The sequence below is a fragment of the Hevea brasiliensis genome, chromosome 8 (assembly GCF_030052815.1).
Source record: "Hevea brasiliensis isolate MT/VB/25A 57/8 chromosome 8, ASM3005281v1, whole genome shotgun sequence".
Classification (NCBI taxonomy): domain Eukaryota; kingdom Viridiplantae; phylum Streptophyta; class Magnoliopsida; order Malpighiales; family Euphorbiaceae; genus Hevea; species Hevea brasiliensis.
Window position 1 is genome coordinate 23,803,271 of NC_079500.1, and position 19,547 is coordinate 23,822,817.

The window sequence follows — 19,547 nt, forward strand, 5'->3', positions numbered from 1 at the left end:
TGCATTACTAATAAAACTCCATTTTCAATAAGGAAAATACTATTTTTTTTTCTATTTTAAAAATTTGTAACTCATTAATAAAAATTATAATAATATAATTTTCTCATAAGATAAAACAAATACAGATATAAATAATTAAAATCTTTTATTCAGAAATAATTTAAGTATAATAAAATAATCTTTTAGATAGTAATTAGTATTTTTTCTATTTTGAATGATTAAAGAAAATTTATGTAGTAGTGTTATTTTAGAAATTTATTATCCTTTTAGCTGCAGAGAAATTAAATCATCAAATATAAATGAAAGAATATGTCACTATACTAAACTCCGTTGATAGTAAACTCTATTGATAGAAGATTATTGCTCATACCTGAAGATTTAAAGTTTATAATTAAAAGAAACTAACGATTGATACTGTGCCAAATAACTCATTTAAATACTATAAAAAAAATACTAATAACAAAACTCTACTAGGAGAAAAAATAAAACCATAATAATGGGGATAATGGCATTTAATATTGGGTAGAGAATATTAAATCTATTCTTAAAAATATAAATCTACGGAGAGAAATTTAAATATGTTTTAAATGGATACAAATTTAAATGTTCATTAAAAATAACAATAAAATGAATAAAAAAAATTAATTTAGGAATTGTCACATATGAGAAACTTATTAGTAATAAAAAAAAATATGAAAAGAAAAAAAAATGAGAGAAAAGAGCAAAAGAGGAGAAAGTAGGACAGGAGAGTTTTTCGGAATTTATGTATCTTGTTAATTTTGCTTATTGAGTTGCTTTTCCCTAGGAAAACAGTATTTGTTCGCATACGTTAAAAAGATATTTTTCCTGATAAAAACACATGCATTAATTCTTGTATTTAATTTTTTATGAAAAATAATTTAATTTTGAGGTTTCATTTCATCAATAGAATGGTTAATTCGTTTAAATTAGCGTTAATTTAAAATAATTATGTTTATCAAATTTTATTTTGCTAATAAAAAGCCCTCAATGTAAAGCATACGCATTTGCTTCATTTCTTCATACTAAAGGATGCCATCGATCCTTCCTATGGCTGGAAACAAAAGAGGAGTCCAACTCATGCTTCTATTGCAACTTTGGACGGGGGTGCTAACCATTGCAGTACTTTCTCTGGATGAAGGGGTACTAACTCTGAAACCTCAAGTCCAGCCACCGGTCGATATTCCCAATCCCGACCCGCCGGTCAGAAGAGATGTTTATTATAATGGTAAAATCTTTGATATTACCCACTTGATCTATCCTGGAATGCCAAAATGGGGTGCTCCGGATGGGATGGGCGAAGTGGTAACGGTGACTGAGAGCATGAAAAGTGGTTCAGATTGTTATGTTTCTGAGATGAAGCTTCCTTCCCACACTGGAACACATGTTGATGCACCTTCTCATTTTTTTGAAGAATACTATGAAAAAGGGTATGACACAAGTACTCTTAATCTGAAGACTCTCAATGGTAATTAACAGTTCTTCATCCCCTATTCTCTTTCATTCCTTTCTTGTTTCTATGTTAATGCTTTAACTCAATGCTTTTGAATATACATGCATTCAATTATATATATATATATATATATATATATAAGGGTATGACACAAGTACTCTTAATCTGAAGACTCTCAATGGTAATTAACAGTTCTTCATCCCCTTTTCTCTTTCATTCCTTTCTTGTTTCTATGTTAATGCTTTAACTCAATGCTTTTGAATATAAATGCATTCAATTTTTTATATATATATATATATATATATATATATATATTATTTTAAAAAATTTTATTTATAGAATCTTACTTTCTTTACTTCTTCCAATGGGCTTTACGTGAAATATTTGCATAATCTCTCAATCTAATGATTATTATGTGTATTTATTTCTTCTGTAATTTTGTTAAACAGGTCCGGCGCTGGTAGTTGATGTTCCTAGGAATAGTAACATTACTGGTACGTTTTAATTTGTTCTTATTTGTTCAATTCCTTTTAATTCAATATTAAGGTATTCTCATATTGATTTTCACACATTATCTAATTCTAAACTAGCTGCTATTTATACAATTATTATTAATTATTATTTCTAAACTATTAATTTCAATTAAAATTTAAACTCAAAACTTCTCAGTCTTAAAGAAAACTCTACTAGCACTAAAGCCTCGAATAATCAAGCTGGGTTGCCCTCAGCTCCTGATTAATTCCTACTGAATTATATTAATTCTGATAAATTATGGTTGTTATCACAGCTGAAGTAATGCAGAACTTGCGAATTCCCCAAGGAATAGGTCGTGTTCTTTTCAGAACTTTAAACACTGATAGGTAAATTCTTATTTATATCTATACTCAAATTTTTAGCCCCATTCAGCTGTTTGGGACCTAAAATATTTAACATATCCAGATAATTTTTTTTTTTTAATTATTACTATTATATGATATTTTTTTATTATTTTTAAATGATTGATAAATAATATACATTCACATAGGAAGCCCCCAAACCCAATAATTCTAACTGTGAGATATGGCCTGCTGCTTTACAAAAAGTAACAGTGAATCTAGAATATGGAACAATTTATTTTTCATTTTTTTTTAAATGACTCTTTTTCAGGAAGCTTATGCACCAAAGTGAGTTCCATTCAGACTATGTTGGGATCATGAAGGATGGCGCAGAATGGATTGTAGATAACACAAATATCAAGCTTGTTGGTAAGATTAAATTAGATTGTGTTTTTCATTTCAGTGTTTTGCTTTTATTTTACTAGTCTTGGAAATAATTTCCACTGAGTAGGAAAATTTCCTCAATCCATATATTTAACTTTTTTTATGATAATTATTTCTAACTGGGACTTGAATTTAATATCTCACAATTTTAAAAATCACTACAGCATTCAAATATTTACTGATGAATTTTGTGTTGCAAAATATAGGCATTGATTACTTGTCTATTGCTTCCTACAACGATGCCGTTCCAACGCATCAAGCATTATTGAGAAGCAGAGTATGAATCATAAAGTTTTTTTCTTTTTTTCTTTTTTTACTTGACATAGATATTAATTCTAAAACTGTGAAAAATTTACAGAAAATTGTTGTTGTGGAGGGCCTAAACCTTGACAAGGTTACAGCAGGAATATATGATCTCCATTGCTTGCCCATAAGGGTGCTTGGTGCTGAGGGAACACCAACAAGATGCATTCTTATGAGTTGAAATTTGCAGGCCTGTGATTCTATGTGAAAGCGTAACCTGGACTTTGTGCCTTTGTTATGGAAATAAATCATGGACTTTGTGCTTTTACTATAAAAATAAATTATGGAATTTAAGCCTTTATTATCGAATTGGGTTGAATTGTTGATCAACTCTGTGATAAACATGCAAATCAACAATATTTTGTCCCACTTACCTTAATAATAATGATAATAATAATAATAAAAAAATTTATTATTAATTCTTATATTTTATTATTAATTATTATTTAATTCCTGCATTTTAAAAATTGAATGATTTTGTCGATAACGTTTACTTCCATCAAAATCAAAAGTCGTTCCATCAAATTAAAATCAATTTACTATTAGTCTAGCATGGAAGGAGACAGAAAACCTTTAAATGACTAAATGCCCTCTCCCTCTCTGCCTATTATTTTTCTTTCCCTCCCTCTCTTTTTACTGTTTCTCTCTCCAGATTTCTCTCTTCCCCATATTAATTTCTCCTTTCTCATCTTTATCTCTCCTCTCCCTTGTTCTGTCTCTTCAATTATAATTTCAACTTCAATGCTCATAAGTTCCATAACTTCGATTTCAATTTCCACGTTCACAAATTCATGCCCACAAATTACGTAATTTTAATTTCAATAAACTAATTGAAATTGAAGAGATAAAGGAAACTAATTCAATAGGAAGATACAGTCTCACAAAACTAATGAAACAAGAAAAAGAGAGAATGGCAGTGCTTAACAAAGTTATTGGCTACACAAATACAGATATAATCAACATCATCATCGCTATTTGACATCACAGCCACCATCTCAATTCCACCAAAAACAGGACCACTCTTAACAGCTTCAGTAGTGAAATCCAACACTTAGCTTCAATCAACCATTAGCATTAATCCACATAGACAGACCACTAAACCCGGGTGGAGCTAGAAAATTTTTTTTGATGGGTCTAATACAATAATGAAGCTACATGCTCATAAAGTGGTAAATTATAAAAGAATAAAATTGAGATCAATTTTATATTTCAACTTAATATATTTAAAAAGAATTTAAGTAACTATGTAATTTATTTTTCTAAAAATATATATATATAATTTATTTATCAAATTTTATTTTTAATGTTTTAAATGATATATAAACATTTAAGATATACATAAAAATGATCAATTTTTTTTATTTAAGATATACAAAAAAAAGGATATCAAATTAATATATCTTTTATTTTAAATTATCAAATTTGCCTTTTGCCTTTTTTTTAATTCTTTTCAATTTTAGAAATTTATTTTATAATTAAATAAAAGATATAATTATCTTTTTTTCGCTTCAAACTAATGATAGATTGCTTTTAATTGGACCAAGGACTTTGATGAAAACAATTAGGGACTAAATAGTTTAATATCTAAAATACAAGGATCATTTTGTGATTAGAGGTAAAACCTAGTAACTAGATAGTAAATTCTCTAATAATAATAATAAGCTTTCATTCATTATTAGAGTTATTTTTAAATTATATAATTTTAAATTATAACTCTAATTAAAATCTAATAAAAAATATATTCATACTTAATTATATATAATATGTAATGACCCAGCCAGGGGACCGTTACCAGCACTAGAGATCGGATCAGTTTAATGCTACCAAAATTTGTAGCAAACCTAAAACCTGTGGACGTACCTTTAACATGTGTATTATTAACACTTGAGCATATAAATAAACCATTACATTTTAGTTTTTTTATCCATACATAAACATTTTTAACATAAAAGTAATTCATAATTTGAATCTTAATATACATAGAAAATAATTAAAGCATAATGGTTTCTCATATACACTGCCAAAAGAGTTAACATAAACATCTTTACTCATACTTAATATGTTACATAATTCTAATTTTCTATAATTACCAATACAACACTATCCATTCACATTTTATATGTCCGTCTATCTATACATCATACATAAAGACAAGTGCTAAAACTGTCCTTGATGACCTCTCTTCAAAAAACTCTTCTAATCCTGCAAACTTGCACCCAGGGTTTAGGGGAAAGGGGTCAGCTTAAACAAGATCAGTGAGTAAACTAATCAACATTAATTATATCATTCATTTCATAAATATGTAATACATTATTCGAATTTTCACATCATAAATATTTCACATAGGATGGACTTGTCACTAGTGACTCTCTAAATCTAATGTGCCCGGTCATACAGAGATTCCTCAGGACTTTCACTTAAAATATGACATGCATCATGCACCCAAGACATCGTAAAGATCTCCCCTGACGAGGGATCTTAAAGATCTCCTCATGGAATTTTTGTAGATCCACAATATACATAGCATAACATAGTCATAAACATGGGAGGAGTCAGTGGGTCATTCATCATCTATCAATGCACCAACAACAATTATGTAATTATGCATTATCTTTGTGTTCTAAATACATACATCCTAAATAAATATGACATGATGCATGAGAATGATTATAAATTAAATTTGAAAAGTTCACATTTATTAAAGTTAGAATTACTCACCTCTTATAGCCTATCAACCACCTAACTCCAACGGTTGCTATCCTCGGATCCTTTACCTTCTAAGTCCCTTAAGCCTGATCATATAAAATCATACTCTAGAAAATTATACAAGGCTCTAAAACTCTATACACATAATAAACAATTTATTCTAGGCCCTTAAGAATCATGAAATTAGGTTTTGGAACCTTAGAATCAAAAGAGAATAAAATGGGCAGAATCAAGTTTGACTGCCAGAGTCTTAGGCTTTAACTATTGAACCTTAGAACATTGGGTGCCCATTTTGGGTAGTAGCCACTGCAGCTACCAAAGTCTTTGACTTTGGCTATCGAACCTAAAAAATTTCTAAATTTTCCTGAGAAACTGCATGCTTTGGCTATCAAAACTATGGTTTCCAATAGCTGAATTTGGAAATTTTAAGAATTCCCAAGTTGAAAACCTACAGAATCCTTTTTCCTTTAATACCCAAACTCACTCCAAAGTTTAAAAACTCAAACCAAATATATATACTCATCTAGGGTCTAAAACAACTTGAAGTAATGTTTAATACCCACATACATCAACAAAAAACTCAAATCCTAGGTTTTCACTAAACCCAACATAACATACATGAGGATTCTCTCAAATCTATCAAGTGGAACTCGCTATTTAAGGCCCATAAAACTTAAACATAGCTAACCTAATAACAAAACATGTAATTTCAATATAAATCACAAAATCCTAACCCTAACATGCATAAAATTTTTAAAACTTTACATGAAATTGACGTTATATAAACCTAACCTCTCGTCAACTTTCTTAGATCTACCTATTAGATCAAAAAGAAAAGAATGTTACCTCTTTTCTTGGAGCTTAGAGTTGAGAAAATCAAAGCCCCTAAAGCTTGAATCTACTGTCCCAAACTTCTAAATGGAAGAATCCACATCTAAATTTTGAAAAACTCAAGAAAATCTCTTTAAAGAGCTCATTTTGTACTTCAGCAGTTGAGAGAGAGAGAGGGAGAAGAATAGAAAATGCAAGTATTTTAGGCAGAAATATGAGCCTTGTTTCCTTTTTTACCGTTGATAGTCAAAGGACTTTCGGCTGCTAGAAGCTATGCTTTTGGCTGCCAAAGTCCGTTTTGTCCAATTGGCATTTGAATCATAAAAAGGACTTCGGCTACTAATATTCCTTTTGCCCAAAACAACAACTTATAAACTTAGAGATAAAAACCTTTAAAATATTTTTCATTTTTTAAATACATTTTGAATACCTCAAACACACATATATAAATATATTTTCACATCTTACTACCACTCTCTTATCTGTGAAATTTTAAATTTTTACTAGAATATTCCATCAAGGATAGATATTCTGACATTGAAAATAGAGGTTATTACATTCTCCCCCCTTAAGAACATTCGTCTTCGAATGTTAAAACAAACACATAACAAATATAACTTACATAACATACCTAAAAAAGGTGGGGATATTATTGTATCATGGAGTCACAAGTTTTCCACATGCACTATTCCATGTTATGGGGATTCCATAACACCTTGACCATAGGTATCTTCTTATTCCTCAGCTTCCTTATCTGAGTATCCACGATCCGAATGGGTTGTTTAACATAAGAATGATCTTTTAAAATTTTCATCTCTAGTTCACTTATAATCTTGTTCGGATTTAACACGAACTTTCTCAACATAGAAACATGGAACACCGGATGGATTCTTTCCATTTCTAGTGGCAAAGCTAACTTAGAAGATACATTCTCGACCCTTTGCAGCACTTTATATATTCCAATATATCTCGGAGCTAGTTTGCCTCTCTTTTCAAAGTGGATAACACTCTTTATTGAAGATACCTTCATAAGCACCATGTCTCCTTCCTGGAAAATCACTTCTCTCCTATGGATATTAGCATAGCTCTTCTGTCAACTGGCTACTGTCTTTCACCTTGCCCTGATTAAAGGCATGGCTTAATTGGTGATTTCCACCAACTTTGCTCTTGCTAAAGCTCTTTCACCTACTTCTTCCAAATACACAGGAGACCTATATTTCCTCCCATATAGAGCTTTATGTGGTGCCATTTTGATGTTAGAGTGATAGCTATTGTTGTATGCAATCTCAACTAGGGAAGGTACTTTTTCCACGATCCTACAAAGTTAAGTACACACATCCTCAGTATATCTTCTAAAGTCTGTATTGTCCTTTGTAAATATCCATCTGTCTAAGGATGAAAAGCCATGCTGAAGTCTAACCTAGTGCCTAACTCATTTTGAAGATAGCGCTAAAACCTTGATGTGAACTACAGTCCTGTGTTAGAGATTATTGTCACTGGAGTTCCATGCAACTTTATTATCTCTGCCAGTAAACTTGAGCTAACTTATCCACAGAATAGTTTGCTCTAACAGGTATAAAGTGAGCAGTCTTGGTCAACTTGCCCACTATAACTCATATCGAGTCATTTCTATTGGGGGCTACTAGTAACCCCACAATAAAGTCCATGGCCACATTTTTCCATTTTCACTCTGGAATGGATAGTGGGTTAAGCTTTCCTGATAGCCTCTAATGCTTTAGCTTCACTCTCTGACAGACCTAACAAGCAGATACAAATTGTGCAATCTCTTTTTTTATAGAAGGCCACCAATATATCTTTTTTAAATATTGATACATTTTGGTGGCTCTAGGGTGCATACTATACCTAGCATTATGAGCATCTCTCATAATGTCTCCCTTGAGTTTGATGTCATTTGGTACACACAACTTGATGCCATACTTTAACACTCCTTTCCATTGAAACGAAACTCATTGATCTTATCTTTTTGTACCGCTTTTACTATCTTTACCAGCTCAAGGACTTCAGGTTTTTTCTTTATTATTTACCTTAGGTACACTAGTGTTACCTTCATCTGAGATATCCAAGTACCCTTAATTGATAACTCCAGCTGCAACCCTTCTCCAATTAGCTGGTGCAACTCCTTCAAGATAGGCTGTCTTTCTACTGATATATGAGCCAAACTGTCAAATGATTATTGGCTAAGAGCATCTACAACAACTTTGCCTTTCCTGAATGGTACTAGATTGTATAATCATAATCACTGAGCAGTTCTACCTACCTCCTCTATCTGAGATTTAGCATTTTTTGCTTAAAGATATACTAGAGACTCTTATGGTTTGTGAAAATCTCACATTTCGCTCCATAAAGATAATGCCTCTACATCTTTAGGACAAATACTATGGCTGCCATTTTTAAGCCATGAGTGGGGTAATTAGCTTCATGCTTCTTCAATTATCTTGAAGCATAAGCTATTACTCTTCTATTCTACATAACAACACATCACAAATCCACTCTGGAGGCATCATAGTAAACCATGAAATCTTCATTGCCTGTAGGTAGAGCTAGTATTAATGCTGAAATCAGACACTCCTTAAGCTTCTAAAAGCTCTCCTCACATTCATCACTCCATTCAAACTTCTTATTTTTCTAAGTTAACCTAGTCATTGGAGTAGCTATCTTAACCTAGTCATTGGAGTAGCTATCTTAAAGAAATCAAGTAATCTCCTATAATAGCCTATTAAACCTAGGAAACTTTTGATTAGAGTCACTATAGTCAGCCTTGACCAATTTGCCACTACTTCAACCTTCTTAAGATCCACTGTGTAACCTTTAGCATGAGATTGATCAACTAAGCTTGGCTAGAGGATGCACCTAGTAGTTTATTCTCTGACACTATATGGCCCAAGAAGTATATACTTTTTAGGTAAAACTCACACTTAGAGAACTTGGCATATAATTGATGCTCCCTCAATGTTTGAAGAACCATTGTTAGATGTTGTGCATGCTCTTCAGGACTTATGGCATACATTAGTATGCCATCAATAAAAACGATTACAAAGTGATCTAGATAAGGCTTGAACACCTTGTTCATGAGATCTATGAATGCAACTAGGGCATTTGTTAACCCAAATGGCATCACAAGAAGCTCATAATGCCTGTATCTAATCTGAAAGGCAGTCTTCAAAATTTATGTCTCTTTAATCCTCAATTGGTGATATATATACCTCAAATATATCTTTGAAAAATAACTAGCTCTAGCTAGTTGATCAAACAAGCCATCAATACAGGGCAGAGGATACTTGTTCTTCATAATAACCTTATTCAACTGCCTATAGTCAAAGCACAGCCTCAAGGATCCATCATTCTTATTTATAAATAATAGTAGCACAACCTAAGTAAAAGTACCTGGTCGAATGAATCCCTTATCCACTAATTCCTGCAACTGTTCTAACTCTCTCAACTCTATAAGAGCCATCTTGTAAGGAGGAATAGTTATGGGCATGGTACCTAACACGAGATCAATCTCAAAATCTATCTCTCTTTTAGGTGGCAACCTAGATAGTTCTTCTAGAAACACATCTGAAAACTTTCTTACCACAGGAACTAATCCCAGTCCACTTCTAATATCCACAAGCTTTTTAACATGGGCTAGGAACTCTTTACATTCTTTTCAGAGCATCTTTTGTCACGACCCAACCTATGGGCCGGACCGGCACTAGGACCTGGGCCAGCCTAAAGCCTCCGAGGCCCGTAGTAAGCCTTAACTATTCATTTACCCAACTCTAAGGCCCATTTGGGCCCAATTTCAAGAAACCAACCGGACAGAGTTCGGCCATAAAATGTACCTACCAACGGGGAGTTTTTGACTCACCCGACCTGTAAACACAATAAACAATCCATTGGGGAGCTCAGCTCACCCTCCACATACTCATATCATCATAATGATAAATGGGAGCTCAGCTCCCTCATCCAGTCCATCAAACATGCATATAATAATTTTTACAGGTCCACAATAATAATTTAGTTTACAGACCCAAATCAAATAAACATTTCTAACACATGCGGAAATTCTAGGAGTAAATAAAATTACACAAATATTGATAAACAACCTGCGAGGAAAGGAAGCAGGTTAATCTCAAAAATATCCTCCTGTGGCCTGAAAAAATATTGAACAGGAGTGAGCGTTCGACTCAGAGAGTAAAATATCAATTTTAACCATAATCTCTATAACTATCTAAAACTAATGCACCCTGTAGAGTGAAATGCAACATCAACAACATTTTCACATCATAACATCAAAAAGGTAAATTTGGAGCACTCACGCACCCTGTAACATCAATCATAATATATGGGAGCTGATCCCCTATACAGCTCTCTTAAATCCAACCTGGTGCCAGCGAAGAACTCAGCTCGGACTTCCACTTAATAACCAAATCGGGGTCCCAGCAAAGAACTCAAGCCGTGTCTACCCCGAAGGACCGGGTCCCAGCGAAGATCTCAAGCTGTGTCTACCCGTCCTATCCATAGTCCACACTACATCACACGCACGCCAACGCACGCACACCGCTCCAAATTACCACAACAACATCCATGGCACGCTAACAGTTATGAATGCAACATAAATCGTGCCTAGAGTTTAACTACATAAATATATGCATATAAGTGATGCATGGGCATGCTTGAACATATAATAATATCGAAATTACAATTAAAATTAATATTTTACTCACAGACTTGACAACGGTCACTGTGGCGGCTGGGCGGAGGAAGAAGGTGTCAGCTCACGACAATTTTATTACAATTATTTAATAAATTTGACTCCATACAAACAAAGAAAAAGACCAAATACGTCCTAAGTCGTGCCGAAAATCCGGCAGAGTCTCCCCTATACCTAGGACCTACCCAACCTGCAAAATGGCTCAAAACACACTTCTATATTCACAATCCATATGTCCACAACTCAATCACATCACACAGCCCCTCATGGGCCCATCAAATCAGTCATCCATCACAATATGTAAAATTTCAATTTAGTCCTTATAATTGATCATTTTTGCAAAAACTGCCCAAACAAGCTTTAAAAATTCTAAAACTTTGCCCTGCGGTCCTTAGCAATATTACTTGGCTATTGCAAAAAGAATCATAATTTTCTGAGCTACCACGAATATTTTATGGATTTTTAATCCTATTTAAGCACAAAAAAAATTACGAAAAAGCAAGGTTCGGGTTTACCTTTGCCGATTCCGACTTCGGGAACGCGCTCGGGATGCCTGACAATGGTGGGATAGCCAAAACCTCGATCCAATTCGGAGACTTTTTCGGTAGCTGGTCTGCATGCCGGAAATTCACGCATCCGACAAGCTGAATTTTCGCGAATTGAGGATACCTACACGAAGCCCAATAATAAAATATAAAAAAATCAGGGGTGTTACATTCTTCCCCCCTTACAGAAAATTCGTCCTCGAATTTTACACAAGGCAGAATAAAATACATGATTACACATTGAACAGATAAGGGTACTTGCTACGCATGTCCCGTTCTGACTCCCAGGTGCACTCTTCCACTGACTGGCTCCTCTACAAAACCTTAACCATAGGGATCTGTTTTGATCTTAGCTGTCTCACTTGGCAGTCCACTATGGCTACAGGTTGCTCCTCAAATGTCAAGTTCTCCTTTAGTTCTATTACATTCGATTGTAGTACATGAGAAGGATCGGGAATATATTTCCTTAGCATGGAGATGTGAAACACGGGATGAACGTGAGAAAGGTTGGGTGGTAGCTCTAGCCGGTAGGCAACTGCTCCAACTCTATCAGTAACCTCAAAAGGTCCAATATACCGAGGTGCCAACTTGCCCTTCTTTCCAAATCTCATGACTCCCTTCATTGGAGAAACCTTCAAGAATACATAGTCGCCTACTGCAAACTCCACATCCCTTCGTCTGGGGTCTGCATAACTCTTCTGCCTACTGAAAGCTATTTTCAATCGTTCCCTGATTAAAGGAACTATCTCTGAAGTGTACTGCACTAGGTCTACATCATGCACCTTCGCTTCCCCCATTTCTGTCCAACACAGAGGAGACCTACACCTTCTTCCATATAGTGCCTCATAGGGTGCCATCCCTATGCTGGAATGGTAACTGTTGTTGTAGGCAAACTCCACCAAAGCTAGCTGATCATCCCATTGACCTCCAAAATCCAAGACACTCATGCGAAGCATGTCTTCCAGTGTTTGGATTGTCCTTCAACTGTCCGTCATGCGAGGGTGGAAAGCCGTACTGAAGTTCAACTGTGTGCCAAGTGCCTCCTACAACTTTCTCCAAAACCGAGAAGTGAACTGGGGCTCTTTGTCAAATATTATGGAAGCCGGAACTCCATGCAATCTGACTATTTCTCGAATGTAGAGCCGGGTGTACTGTGCCACAGAATATGTAGTCTTAACAGGCAAGAAGTGAGCTGATTTGGTTAGGCGGTTTACAATTACCCATATCGAATCATATCCTCGCGTGGTACGAGGCAACCCAGTCACAAAATCCATAGAAATCATTTCCCACTTTCATTCTGGGATAGGAAGCTCTTGCAACTTCCCTGACGGTCTCTGGTGTTCAAACTTCACCTTCTGACAAGTCAAGCACTTGGACACAAAGTCTGCTATGTCTCTCTTCATGACATTCCACCAATAGCTATCTTTCACATCATGGTACATCTTGGTGGAACCTGGGTGGACATTGTACAGTGTATAGTGTGCCTCTCGCATGATTTCATCTCTGAGATTGTCCACATCGGGCACACATATCCTAGAACCTTGCACTAGGGCACCATCATTGGCAAATCCAAACTCACCATCTTCACCTTGCTGTACTCTTTCTATGATCTTCATTAATTGTTGGTCTCTGTGTTGGGAAACTCTAACTCTATCTCGCAAGTTTGGCCTCACTGAAAAATGAGCCAACAAGACCCCCTCATCTAAAAGATCTAGGATTAAACCTTGATCCATCAACTCATGTACTTCCTGAATCAACGGTCTCTTCTCTGCTGAAATGTGCGCCAAACCGCTGTAAGATTTTTACGCTAAAGCATCTGCTACTACATTGGCCTTCCCATGGTGGTACTGGATGGTGCAATCATAGTTTTCCAGAAGCTCCATCCATCTCCTCTGTCTCAAGTTTAAATCCCTCTGTTGGAAGATGTACTTCAAACTCTTATGGTCGGTGTATATCTCGCACACTTCACCATACATGTAGTGTCTCCAGATTTTTAGTGCAAAGACTACAGCCGCCATTTCCAAATCATGGGTGTGATAGTTCTGCTCATGCCTCTTCAGCTGCCTTGAAGCATAAACCACTACATTTCCATTCCGCATCAAAACACACCCTAGGCCAACTCTGAAGGTGTCACAGTACACGGTGTATCCTTCACCGCTCATAGGTAGTGTTAACACAGGGGCAGTGGTTAGACACTCCTTATCCTCATCATTATAACTGACTCTATCGAGCTCTCTTTCTGTCATTTGCATCTTATCCACTTCCCTTTTCCTATTTTTGGTATTGTTGGTATCTTTTCAACCTGCTGTACTTATTCCTTAATTTTAGTCCTATCTCATCCTTACACCTTTTCCTTCAAAGATGTCTATCCCATCATCAACTTTAACTTTCTTTTTATTTCTTAGTCTTATCTTGATTACTAGTTTCATTACTGAGAGAATTCTAACCCTATGATTTACTCCTACCAGCACATTCTTCACCTTATGTAACACTTATAATTACCCATAGCTTTCTAAACTTCAACCTCAAATTACCCATCAGCAACAATTTCATCTATTGAAACTCATCCATAAATAGTACTTCATCTAGCTCATAGTTTAAAACAGTCGCAAGCCTTAGTAGCTAACTCAATTTAACTCCTGTCATTACTCTGATCGTCCTTTCATACTTAACACTAGGTATGCACTTACTGTCATTCTCATATCAGGAAATTGTATATGAATTGGTGCCTATCAAAATCTCAAATAACTAGGTCTCCTTGCCTCAGTCTCTGCTCCTTATATAACGCTCTGGAATCAAAAACACGAGTTAAACTTGAAAAGAAAGAAAAATATCCTCTATATTCAACTACGCCTGATTGTCCATATAATAACGTTTAACCTATGTTTCTTAGTCTCTCTTCAAATTTCATCATCTCCTAGCACAATTGTGCTCTACCTATAAGGTATCATCTGCATGAACCCTTTACTGTACCATCGTCCTTCCTGACATAATATTTTATAATTTATTAACTTTACTTATACTCGACCTATGATTCATATCTATCATCATTTATATTGTGCCCTTAACCCTTGTTGAATCCTGAAAGATTTCTCTCGCTAATAGATTCTTTCAACACTAATTCCACCCTTATCTATGGTCATTAATTTGATCCTTAAACTTTCTAGTGATTTATTACCATCCATACTTGTTACTTTTTATTCTACCCCTCATTTGCTCTGTTGTTATTGCTTCACCGCAAAGTGATTACATTGATCACACTAAAAATGTTTGCCTGACATTCATAACGAACCTCTAACTACCTTCTCACTATCTCAAAAGTCTAACCTAAAACCTATGTGTCATTATCTATCATTCTTTTCCTCTCATCATACCTATTTGATCCCTTAGACTGACTTTTATTCAACTTACTGCTTACTAACTTCTCTTTCTCTACCTATTTAGGTAGTCCGCAATACCATCACACACCTTCTAACATTTACTCATTATTATTGTATTCCATACCTCCATCACTTTTCTCACTAATGTGGTCCCATTTTGGGTTTTCCATCCTTGTCATTCTCCTTGCCAAGAATAACACTTAGCCTATCCTATATCTTAACTTTGTTCCTTTTATTATGCGCTCTTTAGGTTGTCCTTTCATTTATTTCCTTTGTCTTACCCAAAATAGAACTTGACTATTCTATCCCTGGTTCCATTCTTCTTCCTAACATAACAGCTGTACTTGCTAACTATATCTTTCAGAGTCTCTATCGCGTTATCATATATATGTGCTACTCAGATTTGGTCCTTTGACCACTCTAGCTAGTACTCCCACTAGCACTTAGATTACATTGCATCTGTAATCAATTATCTCAATTTTCATTCTACACTTTCTCTGTCTACTGGCTTTCTGTGATTTATCTTCGCTAATTTATTACTCTTAACACTATTATAATTAGATTATACTACTGTTTGAACAATATTAAGTCAGAAAGGAACTCAGGAAATTGCAGTCATACCTTTATCGTATGATTTCTATTCTTATCCTTTAGCTTACATAATACCCTTACTACCTCGAGAACTGATTCTACAGTAATTTTATTTATTATTATTTTATTATTATTATTTTCCATGTTTACTCAATTCCAAAACTTAAGATTTCGGGCACCCAAACCCGTCATCCAATTCAAAGGATTTACATCCATCGTGATCTGATTATATATGATTCCTATAATGGAACTTGTATCCTCTCCAGATACCCGAGCCAACTACTCTCTACCACACTCTACAGTCCATCCGTACTATTTTGTGGGTCACCATTATTAGTAATAACTTTGATCCCTACTGAAAAGATAGGACTATACCTAACTTGCTGCAACAAAGGTACTACATTTACCACCTTGCCCAAAACCATGTCCAACTAATGTCTCTCTTATCATATCATAGCTCAGTAAATCATATATTCATAGTTTCACCTTCTCTAGGTAGTAGGGTTGTACTTTATTCCATCTTGATACACACAAGGTATACTATTCTCACTAAGCTCTAAGCAAAATGTTTGTCATCGCAAAAACCATCCAAAATTTCATACCAAGACTAGATGGTCTCACTCTATAGGTGTCACCTTTACTTTGCAACTAGTCCAAACCTGCAGTCCGATAGCAACTCTTCAGAACTCTAGCTCATGCTAGGGTAATCGTCACCGACTCTAGTTACCACCCAACCGTGACCTTCGATATTCTAGCTCTAGATCCCTAACCAAGAGTTCCCAACTCCTTTGCGGATATAGAACTGCTCGCATTCTTGTACCAAAGCAGACCGCCGCAACATCCTCATCATAAGCACTACAGGAAGTACTCTACACAATAATCTCATGTTGGTATCAGAATCTGCACTTACGGACATCGAGAATATTGTATAGTTACTACGATACGTCCTGGCAGACTAGGTCTCTTAATCTCTTATCTCTCTTGAATCTTCTATTATCATAAACTTATTCTGTCTGGGTCATCCACTGATGACTGCCAGCAATGGTATCCTCATCCTTATCTAGGGCAACTGTACTTTCAAGACTCACTTTTATGTACTCGTGCCTTGCACGAAATGGGCACACCAGTTACACCCATACTTGTAAAATATAGTATTTATTGGAGTACGTGTTTCCAAGGTAGATCTCAATAAGTTTCCTAAATCTATTTCATGTTTCTATGTACTCCACGAAAATCAAGACACTAACTGAGGTAATCTTATATTTCCCGAGGTATAACGTAGAATCTAGAAACAAAGAATTACAGGAAAAGACGAAATAGAATCCTATACTCCGCATGTGACTCCTAGTACTTCCCAACACTTTAGATGAACATTCCCTAAGAATCTGGAGCCTAAGCTCTGATACCACATTTGTCACGACCCAACCTATGGGCCGGACCGGCACTAGGACCTGGGCCAGCCTAAAGCCCCCGAGGCCCGTAGTAAGCCTTAACTATTCATTTATCCAACTCTAAGGCCCATTTGGGCCCAATTTCAAGAAACCAACATTACAGAGTCCGGCCATAAAATGTACCTACCAACGGGGAGTTTTTGACTCACCCGACCTGTAAACACAATAAACAATCCATTGGGGAGCTCAGCTCACCCTCCACATACTCATATCATCATAATGATAAATGGGAGCTCAGCTCCCTCATCCAGTCCATCAAACATGCATATAATAATTTTTACAGGTCCACAATAATAATTTAGTTTACAGACCCAAATCAAATAAACATTTCTAACACATGCGGAAATTCTAGGAGTAAATAAAATTACACAAATATTGATAAACAACCTGCGAGGAAAGGAAGCAGGTTAACCTCAAAAATATCCTCCTGTGGCCTGGAAAAATATTGAACAGGAGTGAGCGTTCGACTCAGAGAGTAAAATATCAATTTTAACCATAATCTCTATAACTATCTAAAACTAATGCACCCTGTAGAGTGAAATGCAACATCAACAACATTTTCACATCATAACATCAAAAAGGTAAATTTGGAGCACTCACGCACCCTGTAACATCAATCATAATATATGGGAGCTGATCCCCTATACAGCTCTCTTAAATCCAACCTGGTGCCAGCGAAGAACTCAGCTCGGACTTCCACTTAATAACCAAATCGGGGTCCCAGCGAAGAACTCAAGCCGTGTCTACCCCGAAGGACCGGGTCCCAGCGAAGATCTCAAGCCGTGTCTACCCGTCCTATCCATAGTCCACACTACATCACACGCACGCCAACGCACGCACACTGCTCCAAATTACCACAACAACATCCATGGCACGCTAACAGTTATGAATGCAACATAAATCGTGCCTAGAGTTTAACTACATAAATATATGCATATAAGTGATGCATGGGCATGCTTGAACATATAATAATATCAAAATTACAATTAAAATTAATATTTTACTCACAGACTTGACAACGGTCACTGTGGCGGCTGGGCGGAGGAAGAAGGCTGTCCCGGCTCACCTGACAATTTTATTACAATTATTTAATAAATTTGACTCCATACAAACAAAGAAAAAGACCAAATACGTCCTAAGTCGTGCCGAAAATCCGGCAGAGTCTCCCCTATACCTAGGACCTACCCAACATACAAAATGGCTCAAAACACACTTCTATATTCACAATCCATATGTCCACAGCTCAATCACATCACACAGCCCCTCATGGGCCCATCAAATCAGTCATCCATCACAATATGTAAAATTTCAATTTAGTCCTTATAATTGATCATTTTTGCAAAAACTGCCCAAACAAGCTTTAAAAATTCTAAAACTTTGCCCTGCAGTCCTTAGCAATATTACTAGGCTATTGCAAAAAGAATCATAATTTTCTGAGCTACCACGAATATTTTATGGATTTTTAATCCTATTTAAGCACAAAAAAATTACGAAAAAGCAAGGTTCGGGTTTACCTTTACCGATTCCGACTTCGGGAACGCGCTCGGGATGCCTGACAATGGTGGGATAGCCAAAACCTCGATCCAATTCGGAGACTTTTTCGATAGGAAATTCACGCATCCGGACAAGCCGAATTCCATGAATTGAGGATACCTACACGAAGCCCAATAATAATATATAAAAAAATCAGGGGTGTTACATCTTTCTAGCTTGCATCATAGAAATCATCCCCTTCACTGATGATGTTTGATCTCTCTGAAAAATTACCTCTGATCTATCCTATCCTCTGAACCTTACTACCTTATTCCTACAGTCTAAGGTGGCATAACTGGCTGAGAGCCAATCCATCCCTAGAATGACATTAAAATCCATCAATTCTAAGACCACTAGGTCAGCTAGAAAGCATTTATCCTCCACCATCATTGGACAAGCATAATAGATCATCTCCATCACTGAAGGATCATACTTAGGCCCACTAATAAGCAACAGACATTGTAGACTCCAAACTACAAAACCCAATTTTAGAACTACTTTTAATGAAAGAATGAGATGTATCAGGATCAATCAAAACACGCATATTGAAACTTCCAATTCAAAGGTTACCTGACACCACAATGTTGGAGGTATTGGCTTCCAGTTGTGTCATAGTAAAAATTCGAACTGGTGCCGTCGAACCCCTCCCTTGTGATCCTGTCATAGAGGAAGAAGAACCTCATTCTTTATCTTGTCCCCTTCCTGATTAAAGACCAACATAAGTTTGACTCACTACCACTTGAGCCACACTGCCTGACCT

At 35.6% G+C, this 19,547-nt stretch overlaps 1 protein-coding gene across 1 annotated transcript; it reads left to right on the plus strand.

The window, feature by feature from the left end:
* The first annotated feature begins 1,009 nt into the window (after positions 1 to 1,009).
* On the plus strand, positions 1,010 to 3,342 carry LOC110640359 (cyclase-like protein 2). Its single transcript, XM_058151492.1, has 6 exons — positions 1,010 to 1,486; positions 1,921 to 1,965; positions 2,259 to 2,331; positions 2,618 to 2,715; positions 2,937 to 3,007; positions 3,089 to 3,342. Exons 1-6 carry the CDS (start codon positions 1,051 to 1,053, stop codon positions 3,212 to 3,214), a joined length of 849 nt encoding a protein of 282 aa, XP_058007475.1. The 5' UTR covers positions 1,010 to 1,050; the 3' UTR covers positions 3,215 to 3,342.
* The last annotated feature ends 16,205 nt before the right edge of the window (positions 3,343 to 19,547 follow it).

What these genes read in the sequence shown, in the direction of transcription:
- LOC110640359 (XM_058151492.1), top strand. Translation starts at nt 1,051, where the DNA reads ATGCCATCGATCCTTCCTATGGCTGGAAACAAAAGAGGAGTCCAACTC. An exon ending in TAGGAATAGTAACATTACTG is followed by an intron (nt 1,966 to 2,258) that starts GTACGTTTTAAT and finishes TTGTTATCACAG; the next exon opens with CTGAAGTAATGCAGAACTTG. An exon ending in AGAACTTTAAACACTGATAG is followed by an intron (nt 2,332 to 2,617) that starts GTAAATTCTTAT and finishes ACTCTTTTTCAG; the next exon opens with GAAGCTTATGCACCAAAGTG.